At 36.8% G+C, this 16,986-nt stretch overlaps 1 protein-coding gene across 1 annotated transcript in view; it reads right to left on the bottom strand.

Annotated features, from left to right (window-relative positions):
• LOC129224087 (L-sorbose 1-dehydrogenase-like) overlaps positions 1 to 16,986 on the bottom strand; it is a 62,094-nt gene that overhangs the window by 10,350 nt on the left and 34,758 nt on the right. The window contains exons 6-10 of the mRNA XM_054858491.1: positions 12,287 to 12,408; positions 9,159 to 9,326; positions 6,526 to 6,676; positions 4,337 to 4,485; positions 1,517 to 1,694 (exon numbers count right to left, since the gene is read on the bottom strand). Coding sequence (XP_054714466.1) covers positions 1,517 to 1,694; positions 4,337 to 4,485; positions 6,526 to 6,676; positions 9,159 to 9,326; positions 12,287 to 12,408 — 768 coding nt within the window. The remainder of the gene's footprint in view (positions 1 to 1,516; positions 1,695 to 4,336; positions 4,486 to 6,525; positions 6,677 to 9,158; positions 9,327 to 12,286; positions 12,409 to 16,986) is intronic.

Genomic DNA, 16,986 nt, shown 5'->3' with positions numbered 1-16,986 from the left:
AGTTGCTGACTGCAGCAACCATAGATAAAGAAAAAAAAAATAAGTTCTCGTTATTTCCGACTCATTGGCGCCTGTGTTGGGAGGATGAAATACGTTTCGAAGCGTTGCGTCATCACTTCCGCTTCTAGATTTCTTGAAATAACAAAAAGTTTTCTGAATAATGAGGAGTTCGCTATTGGATGAAGGATTCCTACTATTTCGGAAACGTTTCCGATATATCTAGAAACGTTTCCGAAATTTGTTACAGTGTAACATGTTCAATAGAGTTTTTATGCAAATTTAGACCCTAGACGCTAATAAATTAATTACTTTTCCTTACATTTGAAAGTACAATTCTTTACGTTTACCATACTTTTTTATGGGTAGGAAAATGTCTAAAAAGATATTCATTCACGAAGTGTGGATCCCAACTTCGTGCATGAGTACACGCACCCATTCGTTTGAGTTATTAAAAAAGAACAATTATTAAATAGGCGTAAAAAGAGATACTAGTATGGGGTTCCCACAATATTTTTTCTTCTAAAATCAGCTTAAAATGTTAACAAGCAACGATAAAATGAAAAATTTTAAAAACCCCCGATTGAGTCGCAACTGTAGAATCAAGAGGGAAAATTAAAAATCCTTTTAAAAGCCTTGTACTATCAAAAATGAATGTCAAGTATTTTATTTGCTATTAAACAGAAACTGGCAACAGATAAAAACTTTAAATCATTGCTTTTAATTTCCTTGTCGGCCAACAATGAATAAGGTTATCAATCGTGTGAATAAAGGCTTAGCCGTCATTAAAATCTGCTTTATAAAAACGTTATAATTCGAATTCGATGATACATGAAAGTTCCAAACACATTCTATCAGACACTGGAAAAGATACTCTTTATTTTGGTACTAAATTTAAAAATTTTTAACTATGTTTTCACAGCAAAAATCGCGAAAAAACTTTTTAGAGGCTTTTAATTATTATCTTCGTTAATTAGTGTCATTCAAAGATGCAACTTAGCTAAGAACACTTTAGATCAACTCTTCTTTCGAGCAATTTTTTTTTTTTTTCAAAATCGGTCCATCCGTTTAGGCGCTAGAGTGCCACAGACAGACACACAGATACATGGATACACAGATACACAGACACGTCAAACTTATAACCCCCTTCCTTTGTGTGTCGGGGGTTAAAAAGGTGTGTTTGATATAATTTTCAGTCTTAGCTAATCAGATGCTAAAAAGTCGACGTGGCATACAGGAAAGTAGGCTCGTTAAGTTATGGACGGTACTTCTCATTTTTTTTCCTAATTCGACTATACTAAACAATTTGAATCGGCACAATGTTAACCGGAATGACTCAAAGACACCCTGAACGACTGTATTGAAATTAGTCATAGTAGAAATTAATTTCTTGAAATTAGTCATAATAGAGATTAATTTTATTGAAACTAGTCATAATAGAAATTAACTTTATAGAAATTAGTCATAATAGCAACTCATTTTATTGAAATTAGTCATCATAGAAATTATTTCGTTTTACCTTGAACAACGACGTCCAAATCTTGAGGATCATCGAAGTAGTTTGGATCAACAATAGGCGCATCGTATGGATTTACTGACTGTATAGTTACAGTTCCTCGACTTTTTGGTTGAATCGAAGTTGTGTAGCAAGATATCAACGGTTTACCTTCATAAGGCTTATAAACTTGATTATATACCTACAACAAAAGCAAAGTTCAGAGTTGGCAGCACCAAGATTCATGGTTCTTGCGGTGAAAAACGAATCGTTTTACAACAGTTATAGAGGAAAAAGAAAACGAAACACTCCTTCGTATTTGAATCCGTTTTTGTCAAAAGGGCAAAAGTCAACACTGTTCGAAAGTTGACTTAACGTCAATTTCAACGAAAACTGATTCCTTTGAAGACAAGGGTAAATGATGAGTTACGGAATATAGAAGGCTGTGTTGGTAGTTCTTATCGTCTGCAGCTGCAGCTGAGCCTTATGCATTTAAATTAATTACTTTTTGAAGTGCTCGCGTGAGTGGCAACGTTTAAATTTATTTATCTTGATAGAACGAGCGATTCCGTAGTAGCTATAAGTCAAGTAGCGTTACTGCATCACTTTCTATTCTTTCTAAAATATCTCGTCAACTCATAAGTATTATTTATTTGAATTCATGTTGTAAATGTCCTTTGTTTGTGTTGTAATAAATGTTCAGTAGAGTTATACAAGCATCGTTTATTGCGAACTCACATCAAAGAGTAAGCGGCTCTACTATTTCTTAAAGCCACGTAGCCCGCCATGCTCAACCAATGGTGAGCTTACTAGTAATGGGCAGGTTTGTCTTGTGTTATCAATGTCAAGTTTTTCATCAATGTAGTCAATCACTAGTAGCAGCCCCCCCATTTGTGAATTCCAAAACTAGATCCTTTCAAGAATACCCCCAACACGTTTTCTGCAAGCGTAATTTTTACCTGCAGTGTGGTTTATTATGTTAAAGTAGAGATTTTTTTAAAATTAAAGTTTTTCAAGTGTTTTTTTCTTAAGAAACTGACATTGCTGCTTTCCATCAGATCGCAGTACATACTCATTCCCTATTTTTTTTCAATCATATACATATATTTTTGCAATCAATTAAAATATTCAAGATCCTTTAAAGCTAGTTTATAACTATTTGATAAAAAGTAGTTTAGTCATGGACGCATATACCGTCTTTAACGTCAGAACGTCTTTATTCTTTTAAGCAGGGCCTGACTACAGCACAGGCCGCCTGGGCCTGACGCCCTATCCTTCTAAGGGGCCCCAAATTACTTAAAGAGTTTTTATAGCATTAGAACTATACAAAAAATAAGTGTATTTTCAAAATAGTAATAAAATATGACTTGTTAGTAGGAAAAAAAACATCCTTAAAGGATACTTTTAATTCATTCTGCCAGTAGCAAATTTAATGTCACAATTATGTGGAGCCCCAAAAAGGATTCATAAATGCACATGATTTACATAGTTCTGTAATAAACAAAGGGGGCCCCAAGGCTAAAAATGCATTCAGGCTGTCCCCAAACCAGTAAAACCGTTGCATTCCGCTAAAATGTTTTCAGGGGGCCGCCAAACTATTGTGGGCCTAGGGCCTTTCTTTTAGCTAGTCGGGCCCTGCTTTTAAGGTAGGCGAACACCCTAATTTTCGAAAATCGATTTTGAGAAATTTAGAGAGCCCTAGTGTTCTTCTTTCTAAATTCGCAATTGTTTTTCAAATCGATGAATTATTGAGAAAACTAGAGGAAATTTACTAAACTCAAATGCGCTGCTTATAACTGAAATTTAAATTTTCTTTCTTGATTTTCTCATGACCACGTTTTCAAGTTTTTATCTACGCCAACAGCTCTAGCGAAAAAAGTATTAACTTTAAAGATTTGAAACGCTGCAAAAGTGGTCATTGAACATATTACTGTGATATAAACCTCGAAAAGTTAATGTACATGCAATATGTGGTTTTGAAATAATGATCAATTAAACTTAGGGGGCAGAAACCACGTTTTTCGGGGGAAATTCTCAAACATTTACCTATAAAACCTGTTTTTAATTGAATTATTTTCAAATTGGAGGGTCATATCAAAAGTTTTTAAAATTATGAAAAAATGAAGGCACTAGAAGTGTTAAGGAAATATGGCATTAAAAAAAATTAATTAATTTGAATTATGGCCTTTTGAATTCAAATTATGTTTTTCGCAATCATGAGTGTGTGTGTGTATGTAGGCGTGTGTGTTTGTGTCGAGGCATGAGTGTGTGGGTATGTGAGTGTGTGTGTATAGGTATGTGTATGTATGCTTGTGTGTTTGTGTCTGTATGCAGGCATGAGCGTGTGTGTATGTATGCGTGGGTGTTTGTGTCTGTGTGTAGGCATGAGTGTGTGTGTATGTATGCGTGTGTGTAGGAGTGTGCAGGTGTGTGTATGTTGGATATGGACGCAACCTGGAGACTGTTTTAGCGAGAGGAGCAGCATCGGGAGGGACCGGCCGACGGTGGTGCTTCAGAGGGAGGCGGGGGGGGGGGGAATAAAATCAGCGTAACGTCAAGGACAGTCAAATGAGAACAATAAGCAATCGTGGTTGCTCAAAAACCTATCGAATTTTTTTTTTCTCCAACAAATAAGCAGTCAAAATGTGTTATTTATGTCATGTTCAATAATCGTATAAAGTTTCAGAAAGGTGCAATGAATATTGAAGAAAAAAATATTTAGGGTGTTCTCGCCTACCTGAAAATAAGTCAAAATTAAGAAAAATCCAATGTTCTCGACCATGCTCTCTTTCAGGAAAAAATATTTTTGAAAAAACTCTAAAAGTTACACTGATGAAAAATTACCTCGGGAGTGAGACCGAAGTACTTCTTGGCAATATCGGTGGTTGTTTCGCTGAAATGGGACTGGTAATCAGGATTGTCTTCGCCAGGTGGAACATAGGTGCTAGGTAAAAACAACTGGACTATTTCCCCATCAGCTGCTGCCAGTTCCCCTGGAAAAATGAACGAAAACTCTCAACTATTGATATGAAAGGAATTCAATTTTATTCTAGAACTGAGAGAGAGAATATTCCTGTTGTTTTTATTGACTTTGACGGCAAATTCTCAGTAAAGATTGGAACAGGGGCGGCAAATAGGGGGGTCAAGAGGGGGCGGTCGCACCCCCAAATTTTTTGAGAGGAATGATAAAAAGTGAGCAAATTCAATTTACGAAAATCGCCAATCAAAGTTGAAGAACAATCTTGCTGGTTCTTCGTAATGGTTGATGAAACTTGACACATTTCCAGACAAGAGCAAGTATTTTCCGTTTTTTAAATTATTAGAAATTCATCAAGCCTTTACCGGCCTTTTCAGAACAGAAAAAACTGATGAAGAATCATGGTTAATTTTAACGAAAGACGTAAATTTCTCATATAAGCTGAATATCTCGTTCTTGTGTGCTCTGTGTAACGATGGTTATGAGAGGCCCGTGTAAGTCGTGTGGCTGCATGTTTTTCAGAAGAAAATGCCTTGGTATTTTATGTTCATTGTTACTCTCATTGTTACGCTTTAAGTGTGTCTATTTAATGAGTGTTCATCACTTTCTTCTGCTAGAAACACATTTCAGCTGCTCAATGCATCATAGTATGCTTTCATAGATACTCTTTAAAAATACTTACTATTTTTGAAACACATATCTCGCATCAACAAATATCTTTTCTGGGGCTCTTTAACTATGCTGTCTCCCCCCCCCTCATATCGTGATTACTTGCTGTTAGCCAATGTGTGTTTTGTTCCATACTGAGGTAATTCGTATTTAAGAAACTCGACCCCCCAAATGAAATGCTGAAATACCGCCCCTGGATTGGAATGGAGTCGTTTCCAAAATTTTAGAAGTATTTTTTTCTGAAAGATCATGTTAAAAAAAGACATAGGATCTTACCATTTTTTAAATAATTTGCTTAAGTTTAATATTTTTTAAAAAAAATTACTTAAATCGGTGCGCTTTCATTGTTTACGCTTCTGCCGATGACATCACAAATGATGAAATGCCAATCAGCTTTGCCATCCACGGAGCAAAATATTTATTTCGCATCTTTACTCACGCGTATTGGCAACGATAGGGTTGATAGCGAGCGTAGAGCGCAATAATTGAATTCGCTTCTTGATTATCATAACGTGGAAACGCGGTAGAAAGATGCGCCAAAGTGCATCATTTGTGACGTCATCAAGACCACGCCTTGTTTGGAAAATCGGACCTTTTAAAAAATTAATTAAAAAATAAGTGTTGGGAAAACAAAAGTATTTTCTGGGTCCATGTTTTTTTTTTTTTTTTTGCTTATTCTATCAATTTCAGTGACTAAAAGAAGTACTTTTTACTGAAAGAAACAACCCCATTAAAATTCCGAAAAAGTATTAAAATGGGCTCTGACTCTGTTCCCAATGAAAGTAATGGGCTATACCGCGGAGCTGCAACTTTTTATTTTCAGTGTGGTTTTATTGGTAACTAGTGGTACCTGCACGGCTTTGCTCGAAGTAGAAAATTAAAAGGTCTTTTGGTTCGCCTGTATATTTACAAATAATGGATGGTGAATTTCTCGCGAATTGGCTTGCCCATGCTACGGTTCCACGTTGTGATAACTTGGTAATTTACTCGTCCATCTTATGATAATTTTGCTCGGGAAAATGTTCTTAAAACTTAAATAGGAAAAGAACAAAATCAAATTTTCGAAAAATCGCTTGGTGCACACTCCCATGCTACAAACTAACTTTCTGCCAAATTTCATGAAAATCGGCAGAACGGTCTAGGCGCTATGCGCGTCACAGACATCCAGACAGACAGACATCACCCCCGAGGGCCCCTTGGCCAATGACTAACCAGATGGATGTATCTCGAGACAGAGACAGAGAGACATCCAGATATCAAGACCGAGAGACTTTCAGCTTTATTACTAGTAAAGATAAAGAAGACAATTATAGATGTAAAAGTCTTTTACATTTTATCCAGTTGACCATAGTTAAATTCGAGTTGAAGCCAAATTACCATGCCTTACCTGATCGCTTGTAAATGTACTGTTTAACAACTGAGCTGTTTTTCTGCTTTTCACCAGATGTCTGAATTGGAATATTAACTACGAAATCAAGATTGGGTCCACCATGATCTTGTAAATTTTTTCCAACTGGAAGATCTGCTATGACAGGTATCTGAAAAAGAGAATTGGGAACCCTGCACAGGAAACATTTGGTGCATTTTCTGGATTCATACAAAGTATTAATATATCTTTGAATGGTAAATTAAAAGAGTAAATGGGTACTTTTCCGTTACAAGCATTGCAATGATTTTAATGGCACTTTTTCAGTTCCTAAATTAGCGGAAAAAATCTTCGCCGCCAAGTTTCGTTTCTCATGCTTTAATGCAACTTTTATTACTTTTAACTACTTTTTATAGAATCATATTACATTTTAATAAAACCTTAATGTTGTTTTCTCCTGTTGGTGCACTGTTTTGGGGAAATTTAGCATTTTATTTGCTAGCTTGTTTTTCAATTGAGGAATTATTTTTACTTTTTATGAAACTTTTACACTTGTTCAAAGACTTTCGCTTTGTTCAAAATTCTACTTAAAAAAAGTAATGTATATCAAGGGCGCCCATATGCAAAATTTAGGGGGGGGGGAGGGCTCAGTTATTTTCCCTATGACATAGCAGGATGTTTTCCCCATTGAAACCGATTTCAGTACAGATTAGTTATTAAAATTTGACATTTTTAATAACTTATTCATTAACTGCTGGGGAAGAAATGTTTTTACATTTTTGCAAAGAAAAAGTACTAAAAGCAAGGAAGCTCTAATTTCAAAGGGGGGGGGGGCTCGAGCCCCCTTTGCCCCCATGTGGGCGCCCTAGATGTATAGTATCGTTAAGTAACATGATTACATGGTATGCGAGAATGAACATTTCTTGGTAGTTCCATTAATGTTTTCCAAAATCGATGTTTTAAATAAATATCAAATCAGGTGACCTTCGAACGTTTTCGCATGCACATAAAAAACACATGAGATACAAATATGGCATATTCATTAGCAAATAAATTTCTTTAAATTATGAAAAAGTAAGAGCAAAATTCTTGAAAGGTGAGGTGTTTTGGCCGTCATGCCATTCAAACGAAAAAAAGGAAATGCAAGCAGCTTTCTTTTACCGCAGATCTCTGATCCTAGTATGGAGGTCATCCTTATTTACGAAATATATTATTGTATTCCCATTTTTTTCTGCTTACTGGTGGTGGGGGAGACTGGCACCCCTACCTATATTTTGAGGGGTTCTTGAGCACCACAGCCCACACGGACTCGACGCCATGCCTCTCCGATTGAAGATGGCTGTCTTCACTTGTGACGTCACACGATGAAATATTTTGTTTTAGAAATCTGACATTCAAAACAAAAAATAAAATAAAATAAAATAAATAAAAAAATAAAGAAATAAATATTAACAATAAAAAAATTAAAAATTAAATGTTGGGAACATAAAAGTTTTTTTTGGCGCTATGTTATTTTTTTGCTTCTTCATTTCGGTTACTAAAAGTAGTACTTTAGACTGAAGGAAACGCCCCCATTGAAAATATCTATATTTTTCATTTTTCTAATTTTATTTGGAACTATAAATTTTGATGTAAATTACACCTTTGTGTCTATTTTGCGTGAATACAACGCATAATTAAGTTTATTGTGTAATATTTCTCTTTAAATGACATCAGATCACATTTGGAAGTTTCAGCGTGTCGCATGTAACCTGTGGGTTACAATTTGATCAGAACTTTTTTGATTTAGAACTTCTTAAGCTTCAAATTGATGGGGGCGTTTATATTTACCCCTTGGTCTCTGGGGTAAATAGGAAACACGCCAAGGTAAAAAAAAAAAAGAAAAAGAAAAAACATGGACTCATTCGCGATCCAAGGGTCATAAAGTTTTCATACTCAATCACACAGAGAGAGTATAAGTCTTAGATAAAGCCGTGATTCATAGAATAAAGTTGCGACACGTCCACCATCTTGGGGCTAAATGATGCTTTCTTCCTATGTCTGCTATAGAAAAGTAGTTGACTTTGCTTCTTGACTGTGGTTTCTTACTAACTTCTTAATACACAATCAAGGAGCAAAACACGCTACTTTATTATAGCAGATATTAGAAGAAAGCGGCATTGAGCCCAAGATGGTGGACGTGTCTCTGCTCGCCATCTTGGGGCTTAACGATGCTTTCTTCCTATTTTGTCTGTGATGTTGAAGTAGCGTACTTTGCTTCTTGTCTGTGGCATCTTACTAACTATATATTAGACCACAATCAAGAAGCACCATAATCAAGCACAACACTCTGCTTCATCAAAGCAGACATAAGAAGAAAGCGGAATTTAGTCCCAAGATGGCAGACATGACGGTATTTAAGATCTAGGATTTTAGTCTTGGACACAATGCACACAATTTTCCTTCTCAATTCATCCAAAACAAAGGGGAGGATCAAAAGTTAAAGAACTGAAATTCTGTTTTCTTTTACCCTAGCTATAACCCTACTTATTGTAGTAAAATTTCAAACATTTTTTGGAATTTAAGTTATTTAATTCATCAGTTTATGCAAAACAAAAATTTAAACGTTTCCTGAAACAGAATTTTTAAGAATTAGGTTTGAAAATTTTACATACGTTGAACTTATTCAACTCCTCGCTGGGTCCAATGCCAGACAACATCAAAAGCTGAGGAGTATTCAAGGACCCTGCAGACACAATGACTTCGTTTCTTGCTTGAACTACGTAGCTTGCACCTTTATAATCGAATTGAACACCTGTAGCCCTTTTGTTTTCGAGTAGTATCTATTGAAAATAAAAACATAAGCGTTATCGAAATAGGAAATACAGTCAACGCTCGATAACTCGAAGTCGAGAGGGACCGGCTAAAACGTAACAGTTATTGGAAGTTCGAGCTATGGGAAGTTTCCACAGCAGTCTCAAGAGTTTGGCACTCAACAAAAACTTCGAGATTAAGGAATATTCGAGTTATAAGCTTCGATTTATTGAGATCCGATTGTACATGACTTTATCGATTGTGAGATAAAATATTTTTTTCTCAGGTTTATTAATTCTCACGAGTTTATATTACTACTGTCGTATCATACATGCATATACTATACACATATACAGGGTGAGTCGAAACTCTTGAGAAATACTTTAACAGGTGTGGAACGGAGAGTAAGAAGGAAGAATCATAAGGAATATATGGTCGCAAACACAATGCTGACGCGCTACATACACACAAAGGCAGAAACTGATGGATGCAAAAACAAGTCACAAATTTATTACACAAAGATGGTTTTACACAACATTTTAGTTTTTAAGAAAGGTTTAGAACAGCTGTTAAAAGTTTCGGCTAGTAGCAGCTCAAATACACGCGTCGCAACAAAAGCGCAGCGATCGATGAAAATTTACCAAAATGGCTCGTTATTGCGGCAGCAAGGTGCTTTGACATTGCGGCGCACGTATTACCACTGCTAGCCTTAAACTTCATCAACCGCTTTAAACTCTTCTGAAAATCTAAAATGTTGTGTAAAATCGTCTGTGTGATAACTTTATGACCTGTTTAACGTCCATCTTTATAACGCAGTAGTTTAGACCATCAGTTTCTGACTTTGTGTCCATGTAGCGCGTCAGCATTGCGTTTGCTACCATATGTTCCTTATGGTTCTTTCTCCTTATCCTCCCCCCATAGTAACCCTTAACTAATTAGCCCAATAGTTTAGACTCACCCCAGATAAATGGTCAAGATGGACCCAGCCAGGGACGGATCCAGAAATTTTTGTAAGGGGGGGGTCAAGTTTCAATTGCCAGCGTTACACCTACGACGTAAAAAATTTCAGTTAAGCAGGAGTGCCCATCCCTCCAAGGGCGATAGAGCCCCCTCCACCACTAAAAATTTCAATGGCGCAGCCTGCGCCAGGGATCATATTCCCTTAAATTTTCATCCAAAGCCATGTTTCTTTAGGAAGACAGGCTGGTCACGTTACCGTAAGCTTTGAATGTACATGGTGTTCAGCAAAGGACTCCCTGGTTTCAAAATTAAATATCTCGAAAACCAAGGACGATATTGGAATAAAATAAACTGTATGTTTATTGGGAAACCCATTAAAATCATATACAGGAATACGGAAATTATTTTAAAAAACTGCCAACAGCACAATATAATTGCAATAGAAGTCTCCATAAATAGTGCTGTGAAGAGGTTTGTTGTTTCAGCAGTAGTTTAGTCTCTCAGATATGCTTACATATACGCTAGAAAGTATCGTCCAACCTCTTCACAGCACTATTTATGCAGACTTTTATTGCAATTACAGCGTGCAGCGCCACCTGTTGGAACTTTTTAAAACTAATTTACAAGTTCCTGTATATGATGTTTATGGGTTTCACAATAAACATACCGTTTATTTTATTCCAATATCGTCCTTTGTTTCCGAGATATTTAATTTTGAAACCAGGGAGTCTTTTGCTGGACACCCTGTATGAGATTACAGATATAAAATAGTTGGAAAAAACATACACAACACACTACACGACATGTGATTTGAGGTTGAAGAGTGCTCTGAAAAAAGTGAAACCTCATTAGAGATGATTGTTTTTTGGAAACTGATTAAAAAACTCAAAATAGCAATGCTGCCCTGGGATGGTAAAGCGCAGTGTCTGCTGAAATGCAGTTTTGAGATGTTGGGGAAAAAACGCGTTTTGGATTCAAAATTAACAATAGAGAAATGCTGGAATTTGACGATTTTTTCGTGCTTTATTTTCAGCGTAAACCAAATAAGCAAGCTTGTACAATAAAGCTCAAGTACAATAGATGACAAAAAAAAAAAAAAAAAAAAAAAGAAAAATTAATTTGAATTTTGACATCTTGAATTCAAATTATGGTTTTCGCAATCACGAGTGTATGTAGGCGTGTGTGTTTGTGTGTGTGTGGGGGGGAGGGTGTTTGTGTGTACGGGGTATGTGTGTTTGTGTCTGTGTGCTGGCATAAGTGTGGGGGGGGCGGGTATGTGTATGTGTGTGTGGGGGGTATGTGTATGTGTGTGTAGGCATATGTGTTTGTGTCTGTGTGCAGGCAGGAATGTGTGGGTAGTTGTGTGTATGTGTGTGTATGTATGCGTGTGTGTTTGTGTGTGTATGTGTTTGTGTGTGTAGGTGTATATGTGTGTAGGTGTATGTGTGTATGTGTTTGTGTGTGCGTGCGTGCGTGTGTGTGTGTGTAGCTGCGTATGTATGAGCGTATGTGTAGGACATGGATGCAACCTGGAGACGGCTTTCGCTATAGGTGCAGCATCGTGAGGAGCCCACCTGTCCACGGTGATGGTGCAGAGGGTGGCGGTGGGAAATATCAAAGGAACGTCAAAAACGGTTAAATGAAAGCAATAAGCAATCGTGATTGCTCAAAAAAAAAAAAAAGAAAAATGTGCTGCTACTGCTCTTAAACTTCCTATCGCAGAGTAGCCCAACGAACCCAGTCAATCCTTTGAATTATGACTCAATGAGAAATTTACAAAACCAAGCAAAAAAAGGTTTACATTGATTCCATGTACCAATTTTTCGAATTTAAAAAATTGAAGTTTAATAATAGTCATAATAAAATTTTTGTCACAGAAAGGGTCAGCTGACGCTTTGATCCTCCCTTGAACCCGCCCTTGGACACAACACAACTTAAAACGTGCAAATCCATCAAAATTCAAAAATTTTCTCAAATCCATTATACTTTTTTCTATATCTAGATATAGAAGAAACTAAAAAATGCTTACTTTTGTGACCATGGCGTTTGGCAGAATATCCAGGTTAGTACGGTTTTCAGCTGGAACTAAATATCCCTTTGCTGTGCTGCATCGTTGGTTATTTCGAACAGTTGCTTGGTGGTCATATAAACCTGCGTTTTAACAAAATAATCATTAAAAATAGGTAAAGGGGCTTTAAAAACTGTCAAACTAGAACCACAGTAGCAGGAAATAAGCAACGTTTGGTAGCACATTGAAGATTACTGCAGAAACGTGTTTCGGGGTTTTAAGGAACCCTCTTTTTCAATGCAAAACAGTGAGCTTTTGGATGTAAAGACTTCCGGGATAAGTTCCAAATCTCCCTATTTTGCATTGAAAAAGGGGTTCCTTGAAACCCCGAAACACGTGCCTACAGTAATCTGTATATTTGGGCTACAAAACACGTTGGTTACTTCCTGTTGCTTCTCGACAAAAAAGTATTTATTTATCAACCTTTAGATACACAGCCTTTAAATTCGTTTGTGCTTATAGATATTCTGTACACCGCAAGAAAATCCTGAAAAGTCACTGATTATGTCCAAGTAATGTCCCGGGAATTTACGGATTTCCACCAGTCTCTTGTGATAAACGAGTATATTTATGCAAAGTTCGCTAAATTGCCACCTTAGAGCAGGAATTAAAACGGAGAGAGCAAGTCCAATCATTGGCTTAGCAAAAGCTGGCCCAAAGACCCCAAGTCACGTGACTCAACAACGACGAATGGTTGACTAATGGTTGGTGAAACAGGAGAAAGAAACCTGATTTCTTCCAATGCTTTGCTTTGAATTCTATCACGTGACTTGGAGTCTGGCTTTCATGAATGAAAGTCTTCACTCCCTCCATTTTAACTCTTCTCAATGATTGCTACAAGTTGCAAGAAAGCAGACTTTTTATTTTTGTAAAAAACATTTTTAGTTACCAGTTTAAAGATATTCTCAGCTTGTTTATCAGGTGTTCCTTCGTCTTCAGCTTGATTACGATAAGGACACATACAGTGCAGTCGCTGGATATTGTGCTTTGTAAGAATTGCAGGTAAGTATGCTGTTCTGTTGTATTTGCTTGCAATTCAGCCTTAGTTTCTTCCATATTTGCTTTAGAAACTTTTATGGCAAATCATAAGATGCCAAACTATTACTATAAACATATCTAAGTTGTGTAGAAAGCTTACTAATTATTCCAGATACATGAATGACTTTCATTGAGAAAACCTGAATTTTTCAGACAGATTTAAAGTAAATTTCACGAAAGTTACTGACTTTTAGCAGGCATGTTTTACCAGATATGTTACAGGCAAAAATTAGGCATATTAGCTGCCCATTATTTTCCAGGAAGTTCCTGAATTTTTTTCTACAGTGTACAGGTTTAAGGTTTTATAATCGTCAAACTCATCTGTCGTATAAGCGAGAACTTCCATAACAATGTTGTATGTCGTGCATATTTCATGGAGATGTTATTTGGGAATACAGAATTTTAATAGCTTCGCCAGTATTTCAATAGCCTAAAAGGGAATTTATGTTGTAAGTTGTGGAAAGGTTAAAAAAAAAAAAAACTTTTCAATACAAAATTTCATTTAAATACAGTATAGACCCTCGTTTTTTTTACGCGGGGGTTACTTTCCACGGAAATGCCGCGTAAATCGAAACCGCGTAAATTGAGACTTAATATTAGTGTTAAAATAGGGGTTAGGTTCCGTAAATAAAAAAAATTTCTTCATTCTAGTGATGAGTAATTGTATAATAAGTTTAATGTATTCTTATATCGACTTTTATGCACAACATGCATAAAGAAAACATAAATTAATTTCGTGTCCTGTTTATAAAGAGGAGCTGGCTATGATAGTCTTTTGGCAGTCATAAGGAATTTTTCTCTGTAATTCTTTGCAGAGCATTAACGCATCCATGATCACTTGCGTCGTTTCCATGATAGAATCTTCCTTCACTAACACAAATCAGAAAGATCATTTCTATTATCAAGAAAAAAAGCCCAAAAATTTCAATGTTAACGTTTTCGGTTGTGCGTCACCGACGTCGGTATCCTCGTTGCTCTTGTCCTCCTTTGTCACTCCTAAAAGCTCTTCTTCCAGTGAGTTCTGAACAGTGTGAGTTTAATAACTTTACCAGGGGGAAGAGCTCTCAATGTCTGCAGTGGCCCAAGCTCGATTATTAGCACGCCAAAATGCAGCTTATTACGCGTAATCTGCAATCTTTAGGAGTTCGGATTTCGAAAGAGGGGAAAATTTTATCCGTTTGCATTGCCGAATCCGCGCAAAACAGAAACTCATCCGCGCAAAATAGAAACTCATCCGCGTAAAATAAAAAAGGCGTCAAATCTTGAACCGTGTATAATCAGAACCGCGTAAAATAAACCCGTGTAAAAAACGAGGATCTACTGTAGTAAACTTATCTCTTCATTAAAAGAAACAAAACCGACATAAATAGGGGAAAGTGGTCGAATTCTGATCAAGGAGGGTAATTCTACTCACTTGTGTTCCCGTGTTCAGATAAGACTCGGTTGTATGCAGGATCGTCCCGAACTTAAATTTCTAGGAGGGCGGATATTCTCAAATTGCCGAATAGAACTCCAAATTTTGCCGAACAGAACTCCAAGTTTTGCTGAAAAGAACTCCAAATTTCGCCGAATTATGAAAATTTTGCCCAATAAGGAAACTTTTGGGAGGTCACAGTGACCAAAAATTTACAATGGAGTGACCTCCCGTGTCTTTCCATTGGAGAGCCCCTTGCAGAGGCACTTGAGAACTTTAGCAACCTAACATAAACGGAAAATCGAGGGACGAAATCTAAAAAAACTTCCTTAAATCCGTTTTTTTTTTTTTTTTTTGAGCAATCACGGATTGCTTATTGTTCTCACTTGACTGTTTTTGGCGTGCTATCATTTTATTTTTCCACCGCCATCCTCCGCACCATCACCGTCGACCGGCTCCTCACGATGCTGCTCCTATAGCGAAAGCCGTCTGCAGGTTGCATCCATGTCCTACACACACGCGCATACATACACAACTACACACACACACGCACACAAACACATACACGCACGCACACACACACGCACGCACACACACATACACACACAAACACATATGCACAAGCATACATACAGACACCTACACATACACACACACAAATGCATACACACAACTACCCACACATTCATGCCTGCACACAGACACAAACATATGCCTACACACACATACACATCCCCCCCACACACATTCATACACACAACTACCCACACACTTATGCCAGTACACAGACACAAACACACATGCCTACACACACATACACATATCCCCTGCACACAAACACACATACCCCCACACACAAACACACACGCCTACATACACACACTCGTGATTGCGAAAAACATAATTTGAATTCAAGATGTCAAAATTCAAATTAATTTTCCTATTCCTATTCCTATTCAGAGTCACAACTGACTACAACTGTATTTATGTCGAGGACTGCATACTAAGTGCCTTGCCTCCATTATTTTATATACCGATAGATGGCAGCACCATCACCGGATCGAACAGTTAATGAGAATTTAGAACTAGTCCAAGAGCTAATAGCTACCTGGTGCTAGCACCCCCAGAGGTATCGTTTCACTTGGAGGACATTGAGACCACGAGCATATTTAACGTCGCCCAGTCCCCTTTAATGACGACGGTGGGTCTTCGACCATCGAGGTTCGAACTCGGGACCCTCCGGCCCCGAATCCGACACTCTACCGATCGGGCTACCACGGCCCTTTACTTAGTTTTTCTTTTATTTTTTCTTTTATTTATTTTTTAAGTTTCCGTTCGACAAAACACAAATGAATCTAGAGTAGAAATGTTTCAACTTTTCTGTTTCTGCCTGAGGATTCCGCTTTATAACAGCCAATAGGAGGAGCTCTACTTCAAATTGTAAACACTTGCAATGGCGGCCACCGAAGTTGGACATATGCTCTATCATGAATATTTTATTGAAGAATTAAGCAATGTTCTTTTAAAAAAGGCAAAATTTATGAAGAATATGAGATGTAGAGATATGATGCGTTATCATTAGGACAAAATTTGGTGAGCGGTAAATGTTTTTTTTTTTTTGAGCTGTAATCAATCATAACTTGTTATAGTTTTATTAACGTATATGCAGAAACATTTAATCGCATCAACATTCGCTTTTTGCAGCTCCAGAAGCATAGAAAAGAGAGGTCAAAAGAGTTATATTAACGGAAGAGCCTTGGAAATTTATTTATCAAATTGGAACTTCTTTCATCAGATGAATTTAGTTCAGGACTCATGTTCCGACGAGAATACAAGGTTAGTTCTTTTATTTTGAATTTTTAAGAATCCTAACCTCCTTATTGCTCAATAAATGTATTGATAGACGATATTATACTTTGATTTGTCCGGATGTGCAATAATATTTTCAAGTGTCGATTCTTATAACATATTATTTAAATTAATAGTCGATATTATACTTGCTTGTTTTGTCCGGGTGTGTGATAATATTTTCAGGTGTCGATTCTTATACCATCTTCTTATTAAAGTTAATAGTCGATATTATACTTGTTTGCTTTGTCCGAGTGTGTGATAATATTTACAAGTATCGGCTCTTATAACATCATCTTCATATTGAAATAAAAAAACATTATACTTGTTTGTTTTGTCCGGGTGTGTGATAATATTTTCA

Source organism: Uloborus diversus, chromosome 6 (genome assembly GCF_026930045.1).
Source record: "Uloborus diversus isolate 005 chromosome 6, Udiv.v.3.1, whole genome shotgun sequence".
NCBI lineage: Eukaryota > Metazoa > Arthropoda > Arachnida > Araneae > Uloboridae > Uloborus > Uloborus diversus.
The sequence above is the reverse complement of the archived record's forward strand: the minus strand, read 5'-3'. Positions and strand labels throughout refer to the sequence as shown.